Here is a 22578-nt window from a genome sequence, read left to right as displayed (position 1 = left end):
TTTAACCCACATATACAAGCGCTTACCAAATCCTGCCTTTCACACCTACGCAACATTTCCAGAATTCGTCCCTTCCTTACTCAAAAAACTACAAAAATACTTATTCATTCCCTCATTTTGTCGCGCATTGATTATTGCAATCTACTCCTAAATGGCCTTCCAAAACACTGCCTCTCCTCTCTCTAATCAATTATGAATGCTTCTGCTAGACTCATCCACCTAAGTCGCTAATCTACATCAGCTGCTTCGCTCTGCCAGTCTCCCCATACACTCTAGAATACAATTTAAAGTATTAACCCTAACTTACAAAGCATTCAACAGTCTAACTCCCAACTATATTTCCTCTCTCATCGTGAAATATTCCCCATTCCGTCCTCTTCGATCAACCTCTGACCTACGTCTCTACACTCCTGTTATCTCTACGTCCCACTCCCGCCTCCAAGACTTCGCACATGCTGCTCCTGTCCTCTGGAACTCTCTACCCCACTCCTTGAAAACTCACCTATTCAGAGAGGCTTACCGTCTCTCCTCCATCCGTCATCCGAACTAAACTAATACATGTACATGAACTGCCTGACTCACTGCTGCAAATACAACCGATGTAACAAGCTACCCCAACCTTATGTCTCTGCACCCTTAACCTATAGACTATGAGCTCTCCGGAGCAGGGCCCTCTTCCTCCGGTGCTAGATTTGTTTAGCTATGTTTTGTATTTTATCACAAATCTTTGTCATTGTATACCCCTATCATTGTACCCAGCACTACGGAATTTGGCGGCGCTTAACAAATAATTGATAATAATAATAGCTGAGGTTTTTATTGTATAATATTAATTTCCATTGTAACATAGAACTACTGTGAGTCTCTAATACGCCGGTGTGATTTACCTATTCTGCTTTTTGTTTCCCTTTACAGCTGCAAATAAAGGGAAGAAATCAGACAGTCGCCATTCTAAGGTACTGTAAAATCTGAGCATGGAGTAAGCTGCGTGTGCACGGCTTTAGTGTACAGTATCATATGTAATAATTTGTCATAAACAATGTTGTTTGTCTGTGCCTCTCTTGTCAGTCAGTAAATGTTTGTGTGTGAAAACCCGGAGACAATTATGGACTTTTCAGAAATCATTTCACAACAGTTGGTGTTAGAAATCTTCTGTTTTTGCTCGGGGTTTTCATCAGCCTGATTGACTACATTTTTGAGGGATAGTAAAACTTTACACTATACTCAGCGCTGAAATGAAAGTCATATCTGTGGGTACAAATTGTTATCTTTTGTACCCTGAAAAGTGGATTTTGACAAGGTTGTCCATTTTCAACTCTTCTGATCTTGCTCCAGTAAAGTAATAATTTGTAACCCCACACACTGTATTTATTAAGCTTGTGACATAAATGTATAGGCGCAACTGTGTATACGCACAATTATTTATTCCTTCTAAGACCTCTCACATTCCTGTGCCAAATCATCAATTTCATTAGTTAGCTATAAGTTCTTATACAGGTCATACACTTTGTCTTCCAGAAGACCATAAATAAATACCATACAAAATCTATTTCTTATGCTATGATACAAATGTAAAACAATGGCACGAGTGTTATAGTTTTCTAAATATTTCAAACATTACACTTAAAATGACACAACATTCGCATTTTACAGTGGGACATGATACTACCCGTGTCCAAATTGTCCTGACAAAGTAAAAATATGAGGAGGAAAAACTGAATCATAAAATATTTACACCAAAAATCAAACTAAAATATATTTCTTCTGTTAAGTGTGATCAGTCCACGGGTCATCATTACTTCTGGGATATTACTCCTCCCCAACAGGAAGTGCAAGAGGATTCACCCAGCAGAGCTGCATATAGCTCCTCCCCTCTACGTCACTCCCAGTCATTCTCTTGCACCCAACGACTAGATAGGATGTGTGAGAGGACTATGGTGATTATACTTAGTTTTATATCTTCAATCAAAAGTTTGTTATTTTAAAATAGCACCGGAGTGTGTTATTATCTCTCTGGCAGAGTTTGAAGAAGAATCTACCAGAGTTTTTGTTATGATTTTAGCCGGAGTAGTTAAGATCATATTGCTGTTTCTCGGCCATCTGAGGAGAGGTAAACTTCAGATCAGGGGACAGCGGGCAGATGAATCTGCATAGAGGTATGTAGCAGTTTTTATTTTCTGACAATGGAATTGATGAGAAAATCCTGCCATACCGAAATGTCATGTATGTATACTTTACACTTCAGTATTCTGGGGAATGGTACTTCACTAGAATTACACTGTAAGAAATACATAAAGCTGTTTAATAACTAGAGATTATGTTTAACGTTTTTGCTGGAATGTAAAATCGTTTTCATTTACTGAGGTACTGAGTGAATAAATGTTTGGGCACTATTTTTCCACTTGGCAGTTGCTTAATCTGTTTTCTGACAGTTTCTGTTCTCCCTCACTGCTGTGTGTGAGGGGGAGGGGCCGTTTTTTGGCGCTTTTACTACGCATCAAATATTTCAGTCAGCAACTCATTGTATTCCCTGCATGATCCGGTTCATCTCTACAGAGCTCAGGGGTCTTCAAAACTCATTTTGAGGGAGGTAATTTCTCTCAGCAGAGCTGTGAGAATTATAGTTTGACTGAGATAAAAAACGTTTATTCTGTAATTTGTTTCCTGCTTTCAGAATTTGTTATCTTTGCTAATGGGATTAAACCTTTGCTAAAGTTGTGTTATTTTCAAGGATTGAGGCTATAACTGTTTCAATTTATTAATTTTCAACTGTCATAGATTGTGACAGACCCTTCTGTCAGGACTGAAAGAGTTAACTGTGTTTAGCTTTAAGAATCTAATTTCTAAAGACAGGTTTTCTGGCCTCAGCTATTGTGTGCTATAATTACATTTAAGTAATAAACAGGCCATTGTTTAATCACCCTCAGAGAACAGACGCTAGGTGATAAGACAAGCCAAATGTGTTTAAGTTGTTATCTGCCTAAGTAAAGTATTTAAGTAATATAATTCTATTGTATCATGTCAAGGGCGCTTCTCCCTTTTATCTAATGTACAACATTCTTTCAACCCCCATCTGAGGGGGGGTCAAAAACCTGTATAAATCTGTGTGCTGCCTTCAAATAAAGTTGTCATTCTGTTTTAAACCTGAAACTGGCTGGGTTGTGAATTGCTGATTGTCTATGCAGGACATTGTTCATCTGGGGTTAACCCTTGGTACACAGTTGGTACCGTAACATTGGTGGCAAGCGACGGAATGAACCTTATCGCCCAGAAGAGCAACTACACAAGCCAGTAACCTCAGGAAGAGGGGGATTATTACAATACTGACTAAGATGGAAAGAGTACCAGGGACAGAAGGAACCAATGGGCCCAGCATATCAGACAGAACCCCTGAAGAAGCAAGCTTTGATCGGGCAGTTAAAATAAGACTGGCATATTATGGCCCCAACCCATCTGCGGAAATTATCGACCGGGTCATAGCAGCTGTGGAGGCCAACCTACTTCGCCAAAGCGGCGCTGCAGCAGCCCAAGTCACAGGAACCCCAGTGGAAAAGAGAAAAGTAAATTTTGCAGCTTTTAAAAACTTCCTGGAAACAGAAGGAGAGATTGATGGGTACCTTGCGGATTTTGAGAGGCAATGTGCACTACACCAGGTACCCGCAGAGGACTGGGTCATGATATTATCCGGAAAATTATCCGGCCGGGCCAGTGAGGCTTTTCGGGCCATTCCAGATGAGGAAGTCGGGGATTATAATACTGTAAAAGAGGCTCTGCTCTCCAGGTATGCGGTTACACCGGAGGCATACCGGAGGCGGTTCAGAGACACTGTTAAATTGGCTGGTGATTCCTACGTTGAGTGGGCATATAAGGTGCACCGCACAGCATCGCACTGGATGGCGGGGTGCCAAGCCGTGTCTGGGGAAGAGGTGCTGCAGCTATTCCTGTTGGAACATTGCTTTGACAAGTTATCAGCAGGAGTTAGAGAGTGGGTTCGGGACCGTAAACCCTCCACCCTGCATGAAGCGGCTCGCTTGGCAGATGAGTATACGGATGCCCGCAAACTGGACACTGCTACCACTAAGCCCCCTGCCAGAGTGGAGTACAGACCCCCAGTCACCCCAGCACCTGCCAGTTACCAACCCCCAGCGCACCGCTATACCACACGGTCTCGGGCCACGAACTACCCTCAGAGAGCCTGGTTCAATTCGCGGGGCTACTCACAACCGATTCGGTGCTTTAGATGTAAGCAACTAGGGCACAAAAGACCAGAGTGTCCCCTAAATGCAGCGAACCAAGCACAGTCCTGGAGAAGACCCGCCGGCGGAATCCCACGTAACCCTCAGCCTGCGGCCCGCTACGTAGAGGCGCAAGAATGCTGGGGCATCCTACATGAGGCAGACCTTGTGCAAGCTGCCCACCGGAATAACCGGCAACTGGTTAAAGTGAATGGGAAGGAGGTCAGTGGTCTACGGGATACTGGTGCTACCATGACCTTGCTTCGAAAGAACTTGGTGTCTGAGAAACAGCACACAGGAGACACTGTGGCTGTGAGGGTAGCAGGGGGCACTGTGTTCCGCCTGCCTGTTGCCAGGGTGCATTTGGATTGGGGAGGGGGCGCTAGACCTGTGAATGTGGGGGTCATGAAGGATTTACCAGCTGATGTTCTCCTTGGAAATACCTTGGTCCCCCTTGTTTCTGCCTATGCTCCCATGGGTCCCGCTGATGTTAACCCTGTGACTACCCGTGCTCAGATCCGTGCAGCAGAGACTGACCCCCCTGCTGCTAAGCCCCAGGACGCTGAGCTCAGTAAATCTCTATCCGCTATTGATATGTGGGAGTCACGTTACAATGCGCTGATGAAGGAGAAGAGTCACGTAGAGGATGAAATGGTCACGTTAAATAATCATGTAACAGTGCTAGCAGGAGAGAAGAGGAGTGCAGAGGAAAAAGCACGTTTAGAACAGGAATCTCTGCTAGACAGGCTGCACCGACAGACTGCAGAAAACACCAGCTTGAGAGTGGAACATGAAACATTAAAGACAAACTTAGTGACACTGGAGGAGAAGCTGACGCTGGCTCATAGTGAGGTGCAGCAACTCAAGGGCACCCTATGTCAGTATGAAGGGATTGTGGATACCTATAAAGAGCAGGTACAAAAACCACGTAAAGAAGCCGATGATATTTTGAAGGACTGTTTAGCCCTAGTCGGGGCTCTGAAGAGGTTGAACCCTTATTTATACAGACAGGGATTCTCTCTCATAACGGGAATACAGATGGATTGTCCCAGCAAACTGACATGCCTACCACCTCCTAGTCCGGTCATCCCCAGGTTGACCCGCAAAAGGGTCAAGCCGGGTCTGCCGGAGTGTTCCACAAGGGGGGAGCTATGTGACAGACCCTTCTGTCAGGACTGAAAGAGTTAACTGTGTTTAGCTTTAAGAATCTAATTTCTAAAGACAGGTTTTCTGGCCTCAGCTATTGTGTGCTATAATTACATTTAAGTAATAAACAGGCCATTGTTTAATCACCCTCAGAGAACAGACGCTAGGTGATAAGACAAGCCAAATGTGTTTAAGTTGTTATCTGCCTAAGTAAAGTATTTAAGTAATATAATTCTATTGTATCATGTCAAGGGCGCTTCTCCCTTTTATCTAATGTACAACATTCTTTCAACCCCCATCTGAGGGGGGGTCAAAAACCTGTATAAATCTGTGTGCTGCCTTCAAATAAAGTTGTCATTCTGTTTTAAACCTGAAACTGGCTGGGTTGTGAATTGCTGATTGTCTATGCAGGACATTGTTCATCTGGGGTTAACCCTTGGTACACAGTTGGTACCGTAACATAGATCTTCTGTGCTTCTTAAAGGCACAGTACGTTTTAATATTATTCTAATTGAATTGTATTTCCAAGTTACAAGTTTATTTGCTAGTGTGTTAAACATGTCTGATTCAGAGGATGATACCTGTGTCATTTGTTGCAATGCCAAAGTGGAGCCCAATAGAAATGTATGTACTAACTGTATTGATGCTACTTTAAATAAAAGTCAATCTGTACAAATTGAACAAATTTCACCAAACAACGAGGGGAGAGTTATGCCGACTAACTCGCCTCACGTGTCAGTACCTACATCTCCCGCTCAGAGGGAGGTGCGTGATATTGTAGCGCCGAGTACATCTGGGCGGCCATTACAAATCACATTACAGGATATGGCTACTGTTATGACTGAGGTTTTGGCTAAATTACCAGAACTAAGAGGTAAGCGTGATCACTCTGGGGTGAGAACAGAGTGCGCTGATAATATTAGGGCCATGTCAGACACTGCGTCACAGGTGGCAGAACATGAGGACGGAGAACTTCATTCTGTGGGTGACGGTTCTGATCCAAACAGACTGGATTCAGATATTTCAAATTTTAAATTTAAACTGGAAAACCTCCGTGTATTACTAGGGGAGGTGTTAGCGGCTCTGAATGATTGTAACACAGTTGCAATACCAGAGAAAATGTGTAGGTTGGATAAATATTTTGCGGTACCGACGAGTACTGAGGTTTTTCCTATACCTAAGAGACTTACTGAAATTGTTACTAAGGAGTGGGATAGACCCGGTGTGCCGTTCTCACCCCCTCCGATATTTAGAAAAATGTTTCCAATAGACGCCACCACAAGGGACTTATGGCAAACGGTCCCTAAGGTGGAGGGAGCAGTTTCTACCTTAGCTAAGCGTACCACTATCCCGGTGGAGGATAGCTGTGCTTTTTCAGATCCAATGGATAAAAAATTAGAGGGTTACCTTAAGAAAATGTTTGTTCAACAAGGTTTTATATTGCAACCCCTTGCATGCATTGCGCCGATCACGGCTGCAGCGGCATTCTGGATTGAGTCTCTGGAAGAGAACATTGGTTCAGCTACTCTGGACGACATTACGGACAGGCTTAGAGTCCTTAAACTAGCTAATTCGTTCATTTCGGAGGCCGTAGTACATCTTACTAAACTTACGGCGAAGAATTCAGGATTCGCCATTCAGGCACGCAGGGCGCTGTGGCTAAAATCCTGGTCAGCTGATGTTACTTCTAAGTCTAAATTGCTTAATATACCTTTCAAAGGGCAGACCTTATTCGGGCCCGGGTTGAAAGAGATTATCGCTGACATTACAGGAGGTAAAGGCCATGCCCTGCCTCAGGACAAAGCCAAAGCCAAGACTAGACAGTCTAATTTTCGTTCCTTTCGTAATTTCAAAGCAGGAGCAGCATCAACTTCCTCTGCACCAAAACAGGAAGGAGCTGTTGCTCGCTACAGACAAGGCTGGAAACCTAACCAGTCCTGGAACAAGGGCAAGCAGACTAGGAAACCTGCTGCTGCCCCTAAAACAGCATGAATTGAGGGCCCCCGATCCGGGATCGGATCTAGTGGGGGGCAGACTTTCTCTCTTCGCCCAGGCTTGGGCAAGAGATGTTCAGGATCCCTGGGCGCTAGAGATAATATCTCAGGGATACCTTCTGGACTTCAAATACTCTCCTCCAAGAGAGAGATTTCATCTGTCAAGATTGTCAACAATCCAGACAAAGAAAGAGGCGTTTCTACGCTGCGTACAAGAGCTCTTGTTAATGGGAGTAATCCATCCAGTTCCACGATCGGAACAGGGACAGGGGTTTTACTCAAATCTGTTTGTGGTTCCCAAAAAAGAGGGAACTTTCAGACCAATCCTGGACTTAAAGATCCTAAACAAATTCCTAAGAGTTCCATCGTTCAAGATGGAGACTATTCGGACAATTTTACCTATGATCCAAGAGGGTCAGTACATGACCACTGTAGATTTAAAAGATGCTTACCTTCACATACCGATTCACAAAGATCATTATCGGTACCTAAGGTTTGCCTTCCTAGACAGGCATTACCAGTTTGTGGCTCTTCCATTCGGATTGGCTACAGCTCCAAGAATCTTCACAAAGGTTCTGGGTGCTCTTCTGGCGGTACTAAGACCGCGGGGAATCTCGGTAGCTCCATACCTAGACGACATTCTGATACAAGCTTCAAGCTTTCAAACTGCCAAGTCTCATACAGAGTTAGTGCTGGCATTTCTAAGGTCACATGGATGGAAGGTGAACGAAAAGAAAAGTTCACTCGTTCCACTCACAAGAGTTCCCTTCCTGGGGACTCTTATAGATTCTGTAGAAATGAAGATTTACCTGACAGAGGACAGGCTAACAAGACTTCAAAGTGCTTGCCGCACCCTTCATTCCATTCAACACCCGTCAGTGGCTCAATGCATGGAGGTAATCGGCTTAATGGTAGCGGCAATGGACATAGTACCCTTTGCACGCTTACACCTCAGACCACTGCAACTGTGCATGCTAAGTCAGTGGAATGGGGATTACTCAGACTTATCCCCTTCTCTGAATCTGGATCAAGAGACCAGAAATTCTCTTCTATGGTGGCTTTCTCGGCCACATCTGTCCAGGGGGATGCCATTCAGCAGACCAGACTGGACAATTGTAACAACAGACGCCAGCCTTCTAGGTTGGGGTGCCGTCTGGAATTCTCTGAAGGCTCAGGGACAATGGAGTCAGGAGGAGAGTCTCCTACCAATAAACATACTGGAATTGAGAGCAGTTCTCAATGCCCTCCTGGCTTGGCCCCAGTTGACAACTCGGGGGTTCATCAGGTTTCAGTCGGACAACATCACGACTGTAGCTTACATCAACCATCAGGGAGGGACAAGAAGCTCCCTAGCTATGATGGAAGTATCAAAGATAATTCGCTGGGCAGAGTCTCACTCTTGCCACCTGTCAGCAATCCACATCCCGGGAGTGGAGAACTGGGAGGCGGATTTCTTAAGTCGTCAGACTTTTCATCCGGGGGAGTGGGAACTTCATCCGGAGGTCTTTGCCCAAATACTTCGACGTTGGGGCAAACCAGAGATAGATCTCATGGCGTCTCGACAGAACGCCAAGCTTCCTCGTTACGGGTCCAGATCCAGGGATCCAGGAGCAGTCCTGATAGATGCTCTGACAGCACCTTGGGACTTCAGGATGGCTTACGTGTTTCCACCCTTCCCGTTGCTTCCTCGATTGATTGCCAGAATCAAACTAGAGAGAGCATCAGTGATTCTAATAGCACCTGCGTGGCCACGCAGGACTTGGTATGCAGACCTGGTGGACATGTCATCCTGTCCACCTTGGTCTCTACCTCTGAAACAGGACCTTCTGATTCAGGGTCCCTTCAAACATCAAAATCTAACTTCTCTGAAGCTGACTGCTTGGAAATTGAACGCTTGATTTTATCAAGACGTGGGTTTTCTGAGTCAGTTATTGATACCTTAATACAGGCTAGGAAACCTGTTACCAGAAAGATTTACCATAAGACATGGCGTAAATACCTATATTGGTGTGAATCCAAAGGTTACTCTTGGAGTAAGGTTAGGATTCCTAGGATATTGTCTTTTCTACAAGAAGGTTTAGAAAATGGTTTATCTGCTAGTTCATTAAAGGGACAGATCTCAGCTCTGTCCATTCTGTTACACAAACGTCTGTCAGAAGTTCCTGACGTCCAGGCTTTTTGTCAGGCTTTGGCCAGGATTAAGCCTGTGTTTAAAACTGTTGCTCCACCATGGAGTTTAAACCTTGTTCTTAATGTTTTACAGGGCGTTCCGTTTGAACCCCTTCATTCCATTGATATAAAGTTGTTATCTTGGAAAGTTCTATTTTTAATGGCTATTTCCTCGGCTCGAAGAGTCTCTGAATTATCAGCCTTACATTGTGATTCTCCTTATTTGATTTTTCATTCGGATAAGGTAGTCCTGCGTACTAAACCTGGGTTCTTACCTAAGGTAGTTACTAACAGGAATATCAATCAAGAGATTGTTGTTCCTTCTTTATGCCCAAATCCTTCTTCAAAGAAGGAACGTCTACTGCACAACCTGGATGTAGTCCGTGCTCTAAAATTTTACTTACAGGCATCTAAGGAATTTCGACAAACGTCTTCTCTGTTTGTCATTTACTCTGGGCAGAGGAGAGGTCAAAAAGCTTCCGCTACCTCTCTTTCTTTTTGGCTTCGTAGCATAATTTGTTTAGCTTATGAGACTGCTGGACAGCAGCCTCCTGAAAGAATTACAGCTCATTCTACTAGAGCTGTGGCTTCCACTTGGGCCTTCAAGAATGAGGCCTCTGTTGAACAGATTTGCAAGGCTGCAACTTGGTCTTCGCTTCATTCTTTTTCCAAATTTTACAAATTTGACACTTTTGCTTCATCGGAGGCTATTTTTGGGAGAAAGGTTCTTCAGGCAGTGGTTCCTTCTGTATAAAGAGCCTGCCTATCCCTCCCGTCATCCGTGTACTTTTGCTTTGGTATTGGTATCCCAGAAGTAATGATGACCCGTGGACTGATCACACTTAACAGAAGAAAACATAATTTATGCTTACCTGATCAATTCCTTTCTTCTGTAGTGTGATCAGTCCACGGCCCGCCCTGTTTTTAAGGCAGGTAAATATTTTTTAATTTATACTCCAGTCACCACTTCACCCTTGGCTTTTCCTTTCTCGTTGGTCCTTGGTCGAATGACTGGGAGTGACGTAGAGGGGAGGAGCTATATGCAGCTCTGCTGGGTGAATCCTCTTGCACTTCCTGTTGGGGAGGAGTAATATCCCAGAAGTAATGATGACCCGTGGACTGATCACACTACAGAAGAAAGGAATTTATCAGGTAAGCATAAATTATGTTTTTCAGCTATTGTAACAGTCACTCTGTTCTTCCTTTCTCTTGTTAAGTGTGCTCAGTCCACGGGTCATCCATTACTTATGGGATATATTCTCCTTCCCAACAGGAAGTTGCAAGAGGATCACCCAAGCAGAGCTGCTATATAGCTCCTCCCCTCACATGTCATATCCAGTCATTCTCTTGCAACCCTCAACAAAGAAGGAGGTCGCGAGAGGAGCTGGAGTTTTTACTTAATTATTCTTCAATCAAAAGTTTGTTATTTTAAATGGCACCGGAATGTGCTGTTTTTCTATCTCAGGCAGTATTTGGAAGAAGAAACTGCCTGCGTTTTCTATGATCTTAGCAGGCGTAACTAAGATCCACTGGCTGTTCTCGACATTCTGAGGAGTGGGGTAACTTCAGAAATTTTGAATAGCATGCGGGGTCTCCCGCAAATGAGGTATGTGCAGTACAATATTTTCTGGGAATGGAATTGACTAAGAAAACACTGCTGTTACCCGTATGATGTAAGTACAGCCTTAAATGCAGTAGTAGTGACTGGTATCAGGCTGATAAATGTATGCACAGTAGAGTTATTTTCTAGGGACTAGAATTTGACTGAAAAAATACTGTTAATACTGAAATAATGTGTGAGCCTTAACTGCAGTAGAAGCGACTGGTAGCAGGCTTAGTAATAACTTTACACAGCATCTGAAATGTTGTTTTTTAAAACGTTTACTGGCATGTTAATCGTTTTGTGAGGTACTTTGGTGATAGATCTTTTTGGGCATGATTTTTTTCCACACGGCTAACGTATATTTCTGCATAGAAACCGTTATATCAGGTCTCCCACTGTTGTAATAGGAGTGGGAGGGACCTTTTTTAGCGCCTTGTTGCGCAGTTAAAATTCTAGCACAGTCTTCCTGCTTCTTCCTCTTTGATCCAGGACGCCTCCAGAGAGCTCAGGGATCTTCAAAATTCGTTTTTGAGGGAGGTAATCAGTCACAGCAGACCTGTGACAGTGTGTTTGACTGTGATAAAAGCGTTAAATCTTAATTTGATATCCGTTTTGGGTACTGAGGGGTTAATCATCCTTTTGCTAATGGGTGCAATCCACTGCTAATTAATACATTTAAAGAATTGTTGACTTTAACTGAACTAGTTCTTTGTTATTCAATTGTGTTTTTTAAAAAAAGCGCTGCAGCGTTTTTTTATATTGCTTGTAAACTTATTGAAGTAATTTCCAAGCTTGCTAGCTTCATTGCTAGTCTGTTTAAACATGTCTGATACAGAGGAATCTGCTTGTTCTTTATGTTTAAAAGCCGATGTGGAGCCCAATAGAAATATGTGTACCAATTGTATTGATATTACTTTGAATAAAAGTCAATCTGTACCGATAAAGAAATTATCACCAGACAACGAGGGGGAAGTTATGCCGTCTAACTCTCCTCACGTGTCAGTACCTTCGTCTCCCGCTCGGGAGGTGCGTAAGATTGAGGCGCCAAGTACATCAAGGCCCTTACAAATCACTTTACATGATATGGCTAATGTTATGAAAGAAGTATTATACAATATGCCCAAGTTAAGAGGCAAGCGCAACAGCTCTGGGTTAAGGACAGAGCGCACCGATGACACGAGAGCCGTGTCTGATACTGCGTCACAATTTGCAGAACATGAGGACGGAGAGCTTCATTCTGTGGGTGACGGTTCTGATTCGGGGAGACCGGATTCAGAAATTTCAAATTTTAAATTTAAGCTTGAGAACCTCCGCGTGTTGCTAGGGGAGGTGTTAGCGGCTCTGAATGATTGTGACACGGTGGCAATCCCAGAGAAATTATGTAGGCTGGATAAATACTATGCGGTACCGGTGTGTACTGACGTTTTTCCTATACCAAAGAGGCTTACAGAGATTATTAGCAAGGAGTGGGATAGACCAGGTGTGCCTTTTTCCCCTCCTCCAATATTTAGAAAAATGTTCCCTATAGACGCCACCACACGAGACTTATGGCAGACGGTCCCTAAGGTGGAGGGAGCAGTTTCTACTTTAGCCAAGCGTACCACTATCCCGGTGGAGGATAGCTGTGCTTTCTCAGATCCAATGGATAAAAAATTAGAGGGTTACCTTAAGAAAATGTTTGTTCAACAAGGTTTTATATTACAGCCTCTTGCATGCATTGCGCCTGTCACTGCTGCAGCGGCATTCTGGTTTGAGTCTCTGGAAGAGGCGATTCGCACAGCACCATTGGATGAATCTTTGAGCAAGATTAGAACCCTTAAGCTGGCTAATGCGTTTGTTTCGGATGCCGTAGTGCATTTAACCAAACTTACGGCTAAGAATTCCGGATTCGCCATACAGGCGCGGTGAGCGCTATGGCTTAAATCCTGGTCAGCAGATGTAACTTCTAAGTCTAAACTACTAAACATTCCTTGCAAAGGGCAGACCTTATTCGGGCCCGGCTTGAAGGAAATTATTGCTGACATTACTGGAGGTAAGGGCCACACCCTTCCTCAGGACAGGGCCAAATCAAAGGCCAAACAGTCTAATTTTCGTGCCTTTCGTAATTTCAAGGCAGGAGCAGCATCAACTTCCTCCGCTCCAAAACAGGAAGGAACTACTGCTCGTTACAGACAGGGTTGGAAAGGCAACCAGTCATGGAACAAGGGCAAGCAGGCCAGAAAGCCTACTTCCGCCCCTAAGACAGCATGAAGACAGGACCCCCTTTCCGGAGACGGATCTAGTGGGGGGCAGACTTTCTCTCTTCGCCCAGGCTTGGGCAAGAGATGTACAGGATCCCTGGACGTTGGAGATTATATCTCAGGGATACCTTCTGGATTTCAAAACTTATCCTCCACAAGGGAGGTTTCATCTGTCAAGGTTATCAACAAACCTAGTAAAGAAAGAGGCATTTCTACAATGTGTACAAGACCTCTTAGTGATGGGAGTGATCCACCCAGTTCCGCGAACGGAACAGGGGCAAGGGTTTTATTCAAATCTGTTTGTGGTTCCCAAGAAAGAGGGAACTTTCAGACCAATCTTAGACTTAAAGATCTTAAACAAATTCCTAAGGGTTCCATCGTTCAAGATGGAAACCATTCGGACCATCCTACCCATGATCCAAGAGGGTCAATATATGACCACAGTGGACTTAAAGGATGCCTACCTTCACATACCGATTCACAAAGATCATTATCGGTACCTAAGGTTTGCCTTTCTAGACAGGCATTACCAGTTTGTAGCTCTTCCCTTCGGGTTAGCTACGGCCCCCAGAATTTTTACAAAGGTTCTGGGCTCACTTCTGGCGGTACTAAGACCACGAGGCATAGCGGTGGCTCCGTACCTAGACGACATTCTGATACAAGCGTCAAGTTTTCAAAATGCAGTCTCATACAGAGATAGTTCTAGCATTTCTGAGGTCGCATGGGTGGAAAGTGAACGTGGAGAAGAGTTCTCTGTTACCACTCACAAGGGTCCCTTTTCTAGGGACTCTTATAGATTATGTAGAGATGAAGATTTACCTGACGGAGTCCAGGTTATCAAAGATTCTCAATGCTTGTCGTGTCCTTCACTCCATTCCAAGCCCATCAGTAGCTCAGTGCATGGAAGTAATCGGCTTAATGGTCGCGGCAATGGACATAGTGCCATTTGCGTGCCTACATCTCAGACCGCTGCAACTATGCATGCTAAGTCAATGGAACGGGGATTACTCAGATCTGTCCCCTTTGCTAAATCTGGACCAGGAGACCAGAGATTCTCTTCTCTGGTGGTTGTCACGGGTTCATCTGTCCAAAGGAATGACTTTTCGCAGACCAGATTGGACGATTGTAACAACAGATGCCAGCCTACTAGGCTGGGGAGCAGTCTGGAACTCCCTGAAGGCTCAGGGATCGTGGACTCAGGAGGAGAGACTCCTCCCGATAAACATTCTAGAATTAAGAGCAATATTCAATGCTCTTCTAACTTGGCCTCAGTTAGCAACACTGAGGTTCATCAGATTTCAGTCGGACAACATCACGACTGTGGCTTACATCAATCATCAAGGGGGAACCAGGAGTTCCCTAGCGATGTTGGAAGTCTCGAAGATAATTCACTGGGCAGAGTCTCACTCTTGCCACCTGTCAGCGATCTACATCCCAGGCGTGGAGAACTGGGAGGCGGATTTTCTAAGTCGACAGACCTTTCATCCGGGGGAGTGGGAACTTCACCCGGAGGTATTTGCTCAACTGATTCGTCGTTGGGGCAAACCGGATCTGGATCTCATGGCATCTCGCCAGAACGCCAAGCTTCCTTGTTACGGATCCAGGTCCAGGGACCCGGGTGCGGTGCTGGTAGATGCACTAGCAGCCCCTTGGGTTTTCAACATAGCTTATGTGTTTCCACCTTTTCCGTTGCTACCTCGACTGATTGCCAGGATCAAACAGGAGAGAGCATCAGTGATTCTGATAGCGCCTGCGTGGCCACGCAGGACCTGGTATGCAGACCTAGTGGACATGTCGTCCTGTCCACCATGGTCTCTACCCCTGAGGCAGGACCTTCTAATCCAGGGTCTTTTCAACCATCCAAACCTAATTTCTCTGAGGCTGACTGCTTGGAAATTGAACGCTTGATTCTATCAAAGCGTGGGTTTTCGGATTCGGTTATTGATACATTAATACAGGCTCGGAAACCTGTTACCAGAAAAATTTACCACAAGATATGGCGTAAATATTTATATTGGTGTGAATCCAAGAGTTACTCATGGAGTAAGGTTAGGATTCCTAGGATATTGTTTTTTCTACAAGAGGGTTTAGAAAAGGGTTTATCCGCTAGTTCGCTAAAGGGACAGATTTCTGCTCTGTCTATTCTTTTACACAAACGTCTGGCAGAGAATCCAGACGTCCAGGCTATTTGTCAGGCTTTGGCTAGGATTAAGCCTGTGTTTAAAACTGTTGCTCCTCCGTGGAGCTTAAACTTGGTTCTTAAAGTTCTTCAGGGTGTTCCGTTTGAACCCCTTCATTCCATTGATATTAAGCTTTTATCTTGGAAAGTTCTGTTTTTGATGGCTATTTCCTCGGCTCGAAGAGTCTCTGAGTTATCTGCCTTACATTGTGATTCTCCTTATCTGATCTTTCATTCAGACAAGGTAGTCCTGCGTACTAAACCTGGGTTTTTACCTAAGGTTGTTTCTAACAGGAATATCAATCAAGAGATTGTTGCTCCATCGTTATGTCCTAATCCTTCTTCAAAGAAGGAACGTCTTTTGCATAATCTAGACATGGTCCGTGCCCTGAAGTTCTACTTACAGGCAACTAAAGATTTTCGACAAACTTCTTCTCTGTTTGTCGTTTACTCTGGACAGAGGAGAGGTCAAAAGGCTTCGGCTACCTCTCTCTATTTTTGGCTTCGTAGCATAATACGCTTAGCCTATGAGACTGCTGGACAGCAGCCTCCTGAAAGAATTACAGCTCATTCCACTAGAGCTGTGGCTTCCACCTGGGCCTTTAAGAATGAGGCCTCTGTTGAACAGATTTGCAAGGCTGCAACTTGGTCTTCACTTCATACTTTTTCCAAATTTTACAAATTTGACACTTTTGCTTCTTCGGAGGCTGTTTTTGGGAGAAAGGTTCTACAGGCAGTGGTTCCTTCTGTTTAATGTTCCTGCCTTGTCCCGCCCATCATCCGTGTACTTTAGCTTTGGTATTGGTATCCCATAAGTAATGGATGACCCGTGGACTGAACACACTTAACAAGAGAAAACATAATTTATGCTTACCTGATAAATTTATTTCTCTTGTAGTGTGTTCAGTCCACGGCCCGCCCTGTCTTTTTGAGGCAGGTTCTAAATTTTAAATTATAACTCCAGTCACCACTGCACCCTATAGTTTCTCCTTTCTCGTCTTGTTTCGGTCGAATGACTGGATATGACATGTGAGGGGAGGAGCTATATAGCAGCTCTGCTTGGGTGATCCTCTTGCAACTTCCTGTTGGGAAGGAGAATATATCCCATAAGTAATGGATGACCCGTGGACTGAACACACTACAAGAGAAATAAATTTATCAGGTAAGCATAAATTATGTTTTTGTTTGTATATCTGATATTTTTTAATAAGCTCAAAGAAATGAGTCCTGACATCAACAGGACAGGTGAGAATTATCACAATTATATCACATCTAAAGAGACACAAATCCCTTATGTGAATGCTTCTCTCTCTCTCTTTCTTTCTCTCTCTCTCTCTCTCTCTCTCTCTCTCTTTCTTTCTCTCTCTCTCTCTCCCTCTCTCTGTCTGTCTCTCTCTCTGTCTCTCTCTCTCTCTGTCTCTCTCTCTCTTTCTGTCTCTCTCTCTGTTTCTCTCTCTGTCTTTCTCTCTGTCTCTCTCTCTCTCCTGTGCTGCTGTTTTCCCTACTGCATTGTGTGAGTGTCTCACTGTATTCTAGATGGATGGTCCGGAACTGTCTAAAGAAGAAAAGCTTCGTCTCAGGAAAGAGAAGAGACAGCAGAAGAAAAGCAAGGAAAAGGGAGCTCTGGAAGCAGCTAAGGAGTTACAGGGGAGCGCCCCAGAAAAAGGTGCTTAGCTCTGCAGAATGTGCTCTCGTGCATGGGGGAGATATAGAAGTTGTGCTATGTAATTAGATGTCAGATACGCAAGTCTTTAGGATCCTGGTTGGTGGTTTTTGTTCTGTGGGCTCCTTAGGTGACATCAGATTTACAGCTTTGTAAATGTGTAATCCTAGTAATGTTGTATGCTAGTGCCAGTTTGTTCCTAGGGGGCGGGTCTGTTTTATGTGTGCTCCTAAGGGGACACTTTATGTATGCTTTTGTAAATGTTCCTCACATAAAACGCTATGCATACCATTGCGTGATCCTTTACGTGATCCATAGTGTAAGTCTGTGTTCTGAGGGTGCTTCTCATGCGAAACGATATGTAGCAAGTAATGGCCTCCTATATGTATTATTTTATTATTATCAGGTATTTGTAGAACGCCAGCAGATTCCGCAGCGCTATAAAAAATGCGGTATACAAGGTAACATTTATAGGGGATCAAATGGGTAGAGGGCCCTGCCGAGAGTTGCACTGTTGTAGTCGGCTCTTATGAAGGCGAACTTCAAACAGCTGGGCTCATAGACTTACATGCTATGGGGTTCAAGGGGATAGTAATGGAGTTAGGAAAGGTTAGTGTAGGTTGTATGCATCACTGAACAGTAGAGTCTTTCGGGAGCGCTTGAAGCTTTCAAAACTAGTGAAGAGTCTCGTGGAGCGAAGCAGGGAGTTCCACAAGATGAGAGCCAGTCTGGAGACTAAATATAACCATAGTGATATTTCTCTTACATGATGTATCCAGTCCACGGATTCATCCTTACTTGTGGGATATTCTCAATCCCTACAGGAAGTGGCAAAGAGAGCACACAGCAGAGCTGTCCATATAGCTCCCCTCAGGCTCCGCCCCCCAGTCATTCTCTTTGCCGCTCTAACAAGTAGCATCTCCACGGGAGGGTAAAGAGTATGTGGTGTTAGATTTGTAGTTTTTATTTCTTCAATCAAGAGTTTGTTATTTTAAAATAGTGCCGGTTTGTACTATTTACTCTGAGGCAGAAAGTGATGAAGATTTCTGCTGAGAGGAAAAAGATTTTAGCATGTTGTAACTAAAATCCATTGCTGTTCCCACACAGGACTGTTGAGTACCGGAGAACTTCAGTTGGGGGGAACAGTTTGCAGGCTTAACTGCATAAGGTATGCTCAGTCACTTTTTTTCTAACAAGACTTGGTAATGCTAGAAGAAATCCCCATGCGGGAAGGTAAGCCATTTTCTGAGACTCAGTATAGAAGAATGTCTTAGTTAAAGGGCTTAAATCACTGGTGGACACTTATGGGGAAAATCGATTATTTTTTACTTTAATCTGACATTTGCACAAGTGTTTATTATGTTTGGAACACTTTTTAGGGGTTTTATACGCCTGGCATAATTTTAGACACCTAATTTGGCTTAGGAAGGCCCCACAACTCCAGAGTGAAGATGGAGGGGGCCTAATTTTCGCGCATCAGTTGCGCAGTTCTTTTGCAAGACAACTTCATGCAGCTTCACATGTAGAGTCCAGAGATTGCAGGAGGACTACAGGGAGGCTTATTTTCGTTCCAAAACTAATCCCCAAGGAAGGTAGTGTGTTAAACCGGTGGCCAGCTTCAATTTGCTCCGGTTTGGGCAATAAGGGGTTAATTGGCTTGAAACTTGGTGTGCAATCATTTCAAAGCATTAGGATCATATGGTGTAAATTTCATAAAGATCGGATGTTTTTTTTGAGATTTGGTAAAAAAGTGTGTGCTTTTTATTATTTAAAGGCACAGTAACGTTTTTTTCAAAAAGTGTATTTTTCTGTTTTTGAGTGCTATCTAAGTCTGTCTAACATGTCTGAGCCTACAGATAGACCTTGTTCTATGTGTTTAAAAGCCATGGTGGTACCCCCATTGCATTTGTGTTTAAAGTGTGCTAAGGTATCTAAACATTTTAATGACCATGCAGTGACACTTAAAAATGTAGCCCAAGATGATTCTTTGACGGAAGGTAATAAGGATAGTCCTCCTTCCTCTCCCCATGTGTCCACACCAGTTACGCCCACGCAAGCGTTGCCTAGTACCTCTAGCGCATTGTGCCCTATTACATTACAACAATTAGCAGCAGTCATGGATAATTCCCTTGTGACATTTCTATCCAAACTGCCAGATTTTCCAAAAAAGCGTGATAGCTCAGTTTTAAGAACAGAGGATGTGCAATCAGAAGCTTTGGATGATTTATCTGTTGTGCCCTCACAACACTCTGAAGTGGCAGTGAGGGATGGTCTGTCCGAGGGAGAAATTTCTGACACAGGAAAAGTTTCTCAGCGGGCAGATTCAGATTCCTTAGCGTTTAAATTTAAGCTGGAACACCTCCGCGTCCTGCTTAAGGAGGTTTTAGCTACGCTGGATGATTGTGACCCCATGGTGGTCCCAGAAAAATTGTGTAAAATGGACAGGTTTTTAGAGGTCCCTGTATACACTGATGCGTTTCCGATCCCGAAGAGGGTGGCGGATATTGTGACTAGGTAGTGGGAGAGACCAGGTGTACCTTTTGTTCCCCCTCCTATCTTTAAGAAAATGTTCCCCATAAATGACCCCAGGCGGGACGCGTGGCAGACGGTCCCTAAGGTAGAGGGAGCAGTTTCCTATGGATAAAAAATTGGAAGGTTTACTGAAGAGAATGTTTGTTCAGCAAGGTTTCCTTCTTCAGCCAATTGCCTGCATTATTCCTGTAACTACTGCAGCGGCTTTTTCGGTTTATGCGCTGGAGTAGTCGCTCCAGAGGGAGACTTCATATGACGAAGTCATGGATAGAATTCAGGCTCTAAAGCTGGCGAATTCTTTTATCACAGATGCCGCTTTACAATTAGCTAAGTTAGCGGCGAAAGATTCTGGGTTTGCCATTATGGCACGGAGAGCGCTTTGGCTCAAATCATGGTCGGCTGACGTGTCGTCCAAAACAAAATTACTAAATATTCCTTTCAAGGGATAGACCCTTTTTGGTCCCGAGTTGAAAGAAATTATCGCGGATATCAATGGGGAGAAGGGCCATGCCCTCCCGCAGGATAGACCGTTTAAGGCCAAAAACAAGGCTAATTTTCGCTCCTTTTGCAACTTCAGGAGCGGACCTGCTTCAACCTCTGCTGCCGCAAAGCAAGAGGATAACGCTTCACAGCCCAAAGCAACCTGGAAACCCTTGCAGGGCTGGAATAAGGGTAGCCCCCGATCCGGGACCGGATCTAGTAGGGGGCAGACTTTCTCTCTTTGCTCAGGCTTGGGCAAGAGATGTTCCAGATCCCTGGGCATTAGAAATTGTGGCTCAGGGGTATCTTCTAGAATTCAAGGACTCTCCCCCAAGGGGAAGGTTCCACATTTCTTGTTTGTCTTCAGACCAGGCAAAGAAACAGGCGTTCTTACGCTGTGTAGAAGATCTTCTAAAGATGGGAGTGATTCACCCAGTTCCAATTGCAGAACAAGGACTGGGATTTTACTCAAACCTGTTTGTAGTTCCCAAAAAGAGGGAACTTTCAGGCCAATCCTGGATCTAAAAATTCTAAACAAATTCCTCAGAGTTCCATCTTTCAAAATGGAAACCATTCGGACAATCTTGCCGATGATCCAGGAAGGTCAATATATAACTACCGTGGATCTAAAGGATGCGTACCTACATATTCCAATCCACAAAGATCATCATCAGTTCCTAAGGTTCGCCTTTCTGGACACGCATTACCAGTTCGTGGCCCTTCCTTTCGGGTTGGCCACCGCTCCCAGAATTTTCACAAAGGTACTAGGGTCCCTTCTAGCGGTTCTAAGACCGCGGGGCATCGCAGTAGCTCCTTACCTAGACGACATCTTAATTCAGGCGTCGTCTTTCCACAGAGCCAAGGCTCATACGGACATTGTTCTGGCCTTTCTAAGGTCTCACGGGTGGAAGGTGAACGTCGAAAAAAGTTCTCTGTCCCCGCTCACAAGGGTTCCCTTCCTGGGAACACTAATAGACTCGGTAGAAATGAAAATCTTTCTGACAGAGGTCAGGAAGTCAAAACTTTTGAATACTTGCCGAGTTCTTCATTCCATTCCTCGGCCTTCTGTGGCTCAGTGCATGGAGGTAATCGGTTTAATGGTTGCGGCAATGGACGTAGTCCCTTTTGCCCGAATTCATCTAAGACCACTGCAACTGTGCATGCTCAAACAGTGGAATGGGGATTATGCAGATTTGTCCCCTCAAATACAAATGGACCAGAAAACCAGAGACTCTCTTCTCTGGTGGTTGTCTCAGGATCACCTGTCTCAGGGAATGAGTTTCCGCAGACCGGAGTGGATCATTGTCACGACCGATGCCAGGCTGTTAGGCTGGGGTGCGGTCTGGGACTCCCTGAAAGCTCAGGGTCTATGGTCTCGGGAAGAATCTCTTCTCCCGATAAACATTTTGGAACTGAGAGCGATATTCAATACGCTCCAGGCATGGCCTCAACTAGCGGTGGCCAAATTCATCAGATTTCAGTCGGACTACATCACGACTGTAGCGTACATCAATCATCAGGGAGGAACAAAGAGTTCCCTAACGATGAAGGAAGTAACCAAGATCATCAAATGGGCGGAGGATCACTCCTGCCATCTATCTGCAATTCACATCCCAGAAGTAGACAACTGGAGGCGCATTTTCTGAGTCGTCAGACTTTCCATCCGGGGGAGTGGGAACTCCACCCAGAGGTTTTTGCTCAGCTGACCCAGCTATGGGGCATTCCAGAATTGGATCTGATGGCGTCCCGTCAGAACACCAAACTTCCCCTTTACGGATCCAGATCCAGGGATCCCAAGGCGGCATTGATAGATGCTTTAGTAGCGCCTTGGTCATTCAGTCTAGCTTATGTTTTTCCACCGTTTCCTCTTCTCCCTCGGCTAGTAGCCAGAATCAAACAGGAGAAGGCTTCGGTAATTCTGATAGTGCCTGCATGGCCACACAGGACTTGGTATGCAGACCTAGTGGACATGTCATCGGCTCCACCATGGAAACTGCCTTCGAGGCAGGATCTTCTAATTCAAGGTCCATTCAAGCATCCAAATCTAGTTTCTCTGCAACTGACTGCTTGGAGATTGAGCGCTTAATTCTAGCTAAGCGTGGGTTCTCTGAATCAGTTATAGATACTCTGATCCAGGCCAGAAAGCCTGTCACCAGGAAGATTTACCATAAGATATGGCGGAAATATCTTGTTGGTGCGAATCCAATGGTTACTCGTGGAGTAAGGTTAGGATTCCAAGGATATTGTCTTTTCTCCAAGAAGGATTGGAGAAAGATTTGTCAGCTAGTTCCTTAAAGGGGCAGATATCTGCTCTGTCTATCCTGTTACACAAGCGTC

At 44.5% G+C, this 22578-nt stretch overlaps 1 protein-coding gene across 2 annotated transcripts in view; it reads left to right on the top strand.

The window, feature by feature from the left end:
* Positions 1 to 915: 915 nt before the first annotated feature.
* Positions 916 to 22578, top strand: part of EIF2B4 (eukaryotic translation initiation factor 2B subunit delta) — a gene marked incomplete at its 5' end in the record, with an annotated part of 164327 nt that continues 142664 nt past the window's right edge. For both annotated transcript variants that reach the window (XM_053709460.1, XM_053709459.1), the window contains 2 exon segments: positions 916 to 956; positions 17103 to 17232. In XM_053709460.1, the coding sequence (XP_053565435.1) occupies positions 916 to 956; positions 17103 to 17232 (171 nt within the window).

Source organism: Bombina bombina, chromosome 4, assembly GCF_027579735.1.
Source record: "Bombina bombina isolate aBomBom1 chromosome 4, aBomBom1.pri, whole genome shotgun sequence".
Taxonomy (NCBI): domain Eukaryota; kingdom Metazoa; phylum Chordata; class Amphibia; order Anura; family Bombinatoridae; genus Bombina; species Bombina bombina.
Note: the sequence above shows the minus strand (reverse complement) of the source record. Positions and strands in the feature narration are given on the sequence as shown.